At 52.7% G+C, this 8,199-nt stretch overlaps 1 protein-coding gene across 1 annotated transcript; it reads left to right on the forward strand.

Moving 5' to 3' along the window:
* Nucleotides 1-334: 334 nt before the first annotated feature.
* On the forward strand, nucleotides 335-5,239 carry MSX2 (msh homeobox 2). Its single transcript, XM_049776087.1, has 2 exons — nucleotides 335-698; nucleotides 4,415-5,239. Exons 1-2 carry the CDS (start codon nucleotides 335-337, stop codon nucleotides 4,834-4,836), a joined length of 786 nt encoding a protein of 261 aa, XP_049632044.1. The 3' UTR covers nucleotides 4,837-5,239.
* The last annotated feature ends 2,960 nt before the right edge of the window (nucleotides 5,240-8,199 follow it).

Consider the following 8,199-nt stretch of genomic DNA (forward strand, 5'->3'; position numbering starts at 1 on the left):
CGCCTCGGCCTTTTCAGTTTTGGCGTGATTATAAGCCTGGAGGGATCTCCTAATCACAACTCTGCCGACTGCGCCTGTAATTAAGTCCTAATTTATTTCAAACAGGAAAAAAAGAGGGGGCCGGCCCGCGGGGAGGCCCAATCGGCGGCGGGAGCGCGTGACGTCGCCGCCACCCCCGGCTGCCGTTGGCTGCCCGGGCTCCCCCTCGGCGCGGAGGCCTGGCCGGGCGGCGCGCGCCCCTCCCCTCGGCCACGGCCAGCCCCCCCAAAAGTTGGAGTCGCCGCGGCCGGGTGGCCAGCCGAGTCGCGCGCCGGGAGCTGCGGCACAGGGCGTCATGGCTTCTCCGCCCAGAGGCAGCGGCCAGTCGGCGGCGGACGCGGAGGGCCTGGCGCGGGGGGCCGGGCCGGGCGCGGGGGGCGCCGACGGGGGCGCGGAGGAGCGGCGCGTCAAGGTCTCCAGCCTGCCCTTCAGCGTGGAGGCGCTCATGTCGGACAAGAAGCCCAAGGAGGCCGCCCCGCCGCCGGCCGACTGCGCCGGGGCCCCGCTCCGGCCGCTCCTGCTGCCCGCGCCCGGCGCCCGCGAGGCGCACAGCCCCGGGGCCGCGTCCAAGCCCTTCGAGACGGCCTCGGTCAAGTCGGAGAGCTCCGAGGACGGGGCGGCGTGGCTGCAGGACTCCGGCCGGTACTCGCCGCCGCCCAGTAAGTTTGGCGAGCCGGGCCGGGCACGGGCGGGGGCGCCGAAGGCCGGCGGGTGGGGGCCGCGGGGACACGCGCGCGCACGCACCCGCACGCACCCCGCTTTTGCGCCGCCGTCCGCAAAAGCATCTCCATTCCGCTTACGCGCGGAGGTCCGCGCGCCGACGCGCTCGCGTCGCCGCAGCGCTGGCCCCGGACCCTGGTGCCTTGCCTTACCTGGCTAAGCGCGGTGGCGGTGGCGGGGGGTCCCCAAGCTGTTGCGGGCTCGGGATCTTGGGAGGCTGTGCCACTCTCTTGTCGCAGTCTCCCCCTCCTCAGCCCCCTGCGCTCCCGGGGCCGCTTCACGTCGCTTCACTGTCCGCGGGTCCCGAATGGTGGCGACTCACCACTTGGCAAAGAGTTGACCATCCAGTGAATTGACATCCCTCACCCCCGCCCCGGCGTATCGTTCACCCCACAAAACTTTCTGATAGATGAGTTTTACTAGAATCTGGGACAAACTTCAATCACTCGCGTGGGTCCCCGTGGTGGTGGGCACCCTGGACTCTAAGGAAACTAGACACTAGACTAGGGAGACTGACTCCACAACCGTGCCCCTTAGGCGGGTGGTCAGAGCTTCGCTTCGCGGGGAGCGGGTTCTGCTGGGCTTCGAGTAATAATTAACTGCATTCCAACCGCTTAGCCTTAGCTCGAGAGTGTACAAAGTGATGCTCCTTAGTTCTCAGATCCAGAAGGGAGATTGGAACCAGGTGGGGAAGCGGACACCCAGAAGTTTGGGAAAGACGGGACCCAGCTACATTGACTGGGCAGGAAGGTCAGGACCAGAGCTATAGTATTGCATCTTTGTGTGTGTGTGTTTGGGGGGGGGGAGAAGAGAGAGAGAGTCCCCTAGTGTCACCAGCTGTCCCCTCTGGCATCTTTCTCCACCCAGCTAGAAACTTTGAAAGATGCAAAGGGTGTGGAGATTAAGGACTCAAAGAATTTAAAACTAGTTTGCATGGTGCTTTTATGGGACTTTTCACCTTATTATCTTATCAGATCTCTGTGTGGTAGAAGTCAGCCACTGGTTCACAGATAGTATGGTTCAACATCGAATTGGGGCTTGACAAAACTCTGTCAGCAACAACTTGAAAACGTTGAATTATCTGGTGACAGAGGGCCCTGACCATGCAGGGGAAAGGCTGTGCTCAGGGACTGGGTGGAATTTGGTTAGGAAAAAAACCCATTTTCTAGATGGTAGACTAGAGCCTGGGGGAACCAATGGGTTTTCTGAGTGGCAGACAAATCTGGAGGGCTCCTGTGTTTCTAAAGTCCGTCAAGAGCCCTGTGGCCATTTAAGGATTCTGGCCTTGTACATTGTGGGGGTTCAAAAATCAAAACCCTTATATTTTTAGGCCCAAATTCTCCCTACCTCCACACTCTGCCACAAAGATCTAAGTAGAGGTTGCCTTGAATTTTAAGTGTTTGGGTGGAAAAGAAGCCACTTTGACCCCTGGAGCAAAACCAAAACAAAAATAAAAACAAATCAACAACCAACAAACCAAAGAACTTGAAAATTTTGAGAAAGTGTTCAGTCAAAGAAAAAAAAAAAAGAAAAAAAGAAAGAAGTCGTCAGTGGGGCCTGGAGGCCTGGACCTAAGAATGTGGGTTCAGGGAACGTCAGGGCGACCAAGCCTGAGGCTGTGGGAAGGAGCCTTCCACCGAGGGCCCAGTTTTGTTATTCGGAGGAAGTAGGATAAATGCTGTTTTGCTTTGTATAATCGCATCCTTCCTCTGGCTGTTTTAAAAATTAGTAGGGGTGTGCATAGAGTGTCCTGCGGAAGGACCTCTCGCCTCTGTGGGGGTGACAGTGCCCTTGCCACCACCCAGATTTCAGAATTCCAGGACAGAGACGAAGTGCAGACAGTTGCCCTTCTGCCGGGTCTTGAGCCTCCTCCTCTTTTGGTCTCCAGGGCAGGAGAATTTCGCAGGTCTGCTAGACCAGGTGTTGATCATCTCTTATTTGTAAATGAAAGAGCCCTGTCTGACTGGGGTTTATGACTATGGAGTTTACTTAGGGATTAGCATATGCAAAAGTGGCCCTTTTGGGGAGAGGGAGCTTATTGTAGGTTTCTTTGGTTATGATTAATTATTGACCCCCCCCCAAACAGTCTGTCTTTTTTTCACGGACACTTAAAGAGTTAGGAGGAGTGTTGACTCCTGGTTGTCCCAGCAGGGGTGTGTGTATATGGGTGGGGGGAATCCCATGTTAAATCCTTTTAACATGGAAAATGGAGGCCAGGCTGTGCTACACACTAGTCTGAAGTGTAAACTTCTCTCTCTCTTGGAGGCCACCAAAGTAACTAAACAAGAAATGTGACATTCTCCCTGCAAGGAGTTTGGAGTTCTTTTTGTGGCTGCGTTGGGGAAATTAGCATAGCTCATAAAAGCCAAATGCAGAAAATTAATTGTTTAGCATGCTGCTCTCCCACCCCCCACTTATGCCCAGTCGCACACGCCTTCCCACTGCCACCTCCTCAACCACCTCTGTCCAGGAGGAAGAGAAGCTCCAAGTGACTTGACGCTCCGGGTTCACAAAGCTTGCCAGTGCAGGGACTATAATTGGATCCGTTTTAAATATAGAGTCTGGACAGCGTGCCTTTTAGTTGTTGGCTGATGATTAATGAACTCTTTCTAAATGCCGGCAGACCAAGACTCACATATACATTTGTTCCAAGCATTAGCAGTCAGCCATGGCTCCCGTGCTATCTCACTCCCTTCTTTTGAGAGGTGTCCATAAGTGTTTGTTTGGGGTTTTGTTGGTATTTTTTTTCCTTTGCATTTATGGGCCAGTGGGGCTTCTTCTCTTCTTCTTTTTTGTTTTTTTGTTTTTGGGTCACACCCGGCTCTGCTCAGGGGTTACTCTTGGCCCTATGCTCAGAAATCGCTCCTGCAGACCATATGGGATGCCAGGATTTGAACCACTGTCAGTCCTGGTTCGGCTGCTTGCAAGGCAAATGCCCTACCACTGTGCTATCTCTCCAGCCCGGCTTCTTCCCTTCTTAGTGAAGTTTATAGAACCCTCAACTCCCGGCCTGAGAAAACTTCAGCCCATTTCCAGCATCTAGTGGGGGGAAAAAAAAAAGACAATCCAGGTCTTCTCAACTGGCAGGTTTCAGAAAACTTGAGGGGCTGTTCACATATTGGCACTGGGTTGCCTTCGCTGCCACCTGAAAAAATGCTGCTCATTTGTCTCGGAGAGACAAAAGGTGGAGACAAGCCCATTTTCCTTGGTCCAGAGAGGGGAACCAACCTAGTTGCAGGGAGCTCTGTCCATTTTGCTTCTCCTGCCCTGAAGATCCAGCCTGGGCACTGAGGGTGGTGTGGGTGGGGGTGGATAAGCATGCAACCCGGCCCTTATTTAGTAGTATATAAGCTGTGGAAGCCAGCATCCTGGCCCTTATATTAAAAGAAGAGCAACTTCCGCTCAGAAGAGAAGAGTTCTTTCTCGAAGAAGCCTGACTCTTTTCTGGCACTCCTTTGCTGTTTAGAAAGTTCGAGAAGTTATGGCTCTAGTCTACCAACTTGTCGGGGGTTAGGGTACCATTTTTCAAGAAAGCAGTCAAGCCATCTAAGTTTGGACAACCCAACCCCCCTGCTTGGATGGAGGAAGCGGGAGGTGAGGGCCGACCTCCCCATCATTTGCTAACCCCCTCCTGCTGCCCCCCTCTGTTCTCCAGGACACCTGAGCCCCACCACCTGTACCCTGAGGAAGCACAAGACCAACCGCAAGCCCCGCACCCCATTCACCACGTCGCAACTCCTGGCGTTGGAGCGCAAGTTCCGCCAGAAGCAGTATCTGTCCATAGCCGAGCGCGCCGAGTTCTCCAGCTCCTTGAACCTCACAGAGACCCAAGTAAAAATCTGGTTCCAGAACCGCCGGGCCAAGGCCAAGAGACTACAGGAGGCCGAACTGGAGAAGCTGAAAATGGCAGCGAAACCCATGCTACCATCCGGGTTCAGCCTCCCCTTCCCCATCAACCCACCTCTGCAAGCTTCGCTCTATGGCGCGTCCTACCCTTTCCATAGACCTGTGCTGCCCATCCCGCCCGTCGGACTCTACACCACCCCCGTGGGCTATGGCATGTACCATCTCTCCTAAGGAAGACACCCCCAGCTGCAGCCCAGATTCCTGAATGGATGTTGGTGCAAAGGGGGCTCCTGCTGCAAGCTAGGACCTGCCCCGGACTCACTCGCGGGGATCATGCGTGCGTGCTTGCTTGCGTGCGTGCTCATGCACCACCCCAGCAAGAACCCGGTCATGCAGTAGTAGCTCAAAAACAAAAAACAAAAGCAGTTCTTTTTAGGCGACAGGCATCCAAGCCCTGCTTTCTTGGTGTCAACTTTAAAGTGCCTCCCTCTTCCACAAAGATTGGCTCCAATGGTGTGTGTGTATGTATGTGTGTGTGTTGTGTACATATATGTATATATACATATATATAACAGAGTACTTTTTTATACAGTTGACATCAATGCTCAAATTCTTTGGACAGGAAACACACACATACACAACCTAGATTCCCTTCCCTCTTTTTGAAATCTCTCACCTTTAAAAGTAAATGACATAGCTGAAAGCCTATTGGTTTTCCTGAGGGGAAGATATCTTGTTGGCTAAAGGTTGCAGCAGTTGGGATTTTGATGGGCCTTTTTTTTTTTTTTTTTTTTTTTAAAGAAAAATAAATACTAGAATTAGCTACAGTGTCTAGAAAGTAGGTTCAGGGTGCTTCCTCCAGGCCACCAATTTTTGCATTTTAACAGGTTCAAAAAAATGCATTAGAGAGCCATCAGATTCAAACCCTCTCTACTCTCTACATTGTTAAACATTTTACCTTTGTGTTTTTGTATTTGGAAGAGCCATAAAAGAAGGAGGGGGGGGGGAAGACCGAAAAAGGCCTGAGGGAAGGTGAAAAAAAAATGAAGTAGTACTTCTTAAGTCCTCTCTCAGGGTTTTTGTTGATAATTGGAGAATGGAAACTTGAAAGTAGGCCTAGAAGAGTGGATGAGTGCTGAGAAATACTAGGTCCTTTCATATTGTAAAGGTAATAGAGGGGGAGTTAGGGCAAGAAGTGTAGTTAATTACCTGCTTTTTTAAAAGAAAAATTTTTATCTTGTAACCATTGCCTACCTATATGCTAAATATTTAGACCCAGAATGAGAAAAAAAATCATGCTTTCCCTGTGTGCCTATTGTATGTGTTAAACATATTAGAAAAAAAATTATGTGTACTTTCAACTTGTTGGGGGCAGAGGGTAAAGGCATGTTTTGACTTGTTGAAAGGGATATTGTCAAACAGCCCAGTTTGCTCCCTCCGATTTCACCCCCATCCAATATCCTTTTATCCCTTTGAAAGGGTGCCTTGTATAATTTTATATATTTTATTGAAGAGTTATTTCTTATTCTGAGTTAAATTAAATGTTTGTTTTATTGCAGTCGAGTTTTGTGCAAACTCACAATTCTTTTAAAAGGTGCTCTCCTGTATTTAGCTGGACTTATTACAGATAAGTCTGCATCTCGATTGGGATGGGATAAGGAGTGGGGGGCAGGATTATTATTTTCGAATTGTGGCCAGATTCAATCTGGGGAGAAGGGGACACTTGCAGAAAAGGAGGAATCAGTCCTGTTTTGTTAACTCCTGAGAAGTGGACCTGGCTAATTGCTGTACCAAACAGTGAAAGACTTGAGTTTAGGAGAATGAGGATACAACCTGGGGGAAAGAATCTTGAGTGGTTAGAAGATGATCAAAGGAAAATCTTGAACTTGATATGGCTGTCACCCAAACAACAACTTGAAAGTGGGGAGTAAAGGGAGCACTTCACTTCCTTGCAGCCTGCATTCCACCGGATATAGAAATCCTTAGACTTGACCTGGGAGGCGCGCCCCAATAAAATAAATTGGTGAGGGGTGTGTGAAAAGCAGAGAAAGGTCACAGGCTGTTTTCTGTGGCATAAATGAACCAGGTACATTCTGATACTAAAGAGAATTGCTCTTCTGGAGAGATCAAATTCCACAGACCCAGTTTTACTTTTCCCAGCCAGGTTTAAGGAAGGACCCAGCAAACTGGTTGCAAAGTGGTGTGCTGGGACCATTGGAGTCAGGTGACCCCTAGAATTTAGCTTCAAGGTAGAAAGCTTCCTTTACGCAAAGTCTGAATGCCAGTTCCCTCTGGCTGTCAGCGGCCAGGTAAAATAGCCCACGATTCCCAGCTCGAGTGTGCAGCTTCAGACGCCCACCCAGGGAACCTGCTTTGGATTTGGGAGCCGACTTCTCTGGCTGCTCCATTCTCAGGCCAATCCCCAAAGGGCGCATCTATGCATTCCTAGCCTGAACCTTCCGTGCCAGCCAGGTAGCTAGCTGGGCGCCCTCTGTGTGGAAGATAAGTCCTTTTCCGAAGGCCCGAGCTCTCCCGGGTTGCGTCATCACCCGCCGAATTGGGCCCATAATTAGCGCTTCCACCCGGCTTCCATCCCTGGCGCCTCTCGGACCCCGCAGCCTCGGGCGATCTCAGCTCGGCTGGGGGTGGGGGTGCAGAGCAGGGAGGGGCCCCCAGATGACGCCAGGCTCTGCTTGTGACTCAGTCTTCCCACCCCCGTGGGGAGCTGGGGGTCGCGACCCCCATCGTGATGCTGGGGGAGCCTGGGAGAGGCAGCCATTGGGAGCCCTGAGAGCGCCCTCAAAACCCAGGCAAAGACAGACTTTTGCAGGCCGGAGTTGGGTTGCGGCTGGCTTTCTCTGCGCGCCCCTTTCCAATGCCCGCCCGCCCTGCCGGCCCTTCGCAAGGTCCCCGCCGCTTCTCGCGGGCACCTGGAAGGTCACTAGAGCCTTGACTGGCCAGCGGTGGCTTTCAGGCAGCTGCAGGCTGAGGAAAAGCCGCCGAAATGAAGCCGGATTACTAGTTTGGGATGGCGGGGGGTACACCCCTACTTGGAAGGTGGGTTTCTATTTCCTTTGAAAAAGGCAAACCAGAGCATCTTTGTCTCCAGCTCCGCAGTGGACGGACCTAGTGTGTATCCAGAGCGCTTTTCAAGGCTCACTGGGGTGCTGGGCAGACCCCAGAGGCGCTGAGGAGAGACTGAGGTGGGTCCTGGGACTGGCAGAGCAGGCTGTGAGGGACGTGTGCTGGGGTCGGGCAGGATGTGGGGGCTCGACGGCGGGCGCAGCTTTCCAAAGTGAGAGCGCACGGGCCTTTGGAGTTCTCTCTCGCTGCGTTTTTAGAGTCTAAATTTTCCATCGCGGGGGTGCAGGTATTCGGAACTGTGTCCCCTTTCCCCCCCCTCACCTCCTGAAGCCTGGGATTGGGGGAGCTGAATGGCCAGCAGGAGGGGGCCAGTGAAGGCCTCACTTTTAACATAATTCGTCCGGCGCACCCGGGCTTTGCGCTGAACCTTGCCTGCCTGGCCCTTTCAGAACCCCACGACTACCTCGGCGCTAGGAAAGCCGCTCGGGTGGGGGGGCCAGCGCGGAACCC

The sequence above is a fragment of the Suncus etruscus genome, chromosome 6 (genome assembly GCF_024139225.1).
Source record: "Suncus etruscus isolate mSunEtr1 chromosome 6, mSunEtr1.pri.cur, whole genome shotgun sequence".
NCBI lineage: Eukaryota > Metazoa > Chordata > Mammalia > Eulipotyphla > Soricidae > Suncus > Suncus etruscus.

Coding starts and splice junctions, on each gene's coding strand:
- MSX2 (XM_049776087.1), top strand. CDS start 335: ATGGCTTCTCCGCCCAGAGGCAGCGGCCAGTCGGCGGCGGACGCGGAG. Junction 699..4,414: donor CCGGTACTCGCCGCCGCCCA/GTAAGTTTGGCG, acceptor TCTGTTCTCCAG/GACACCTGAGCCCCACCACC.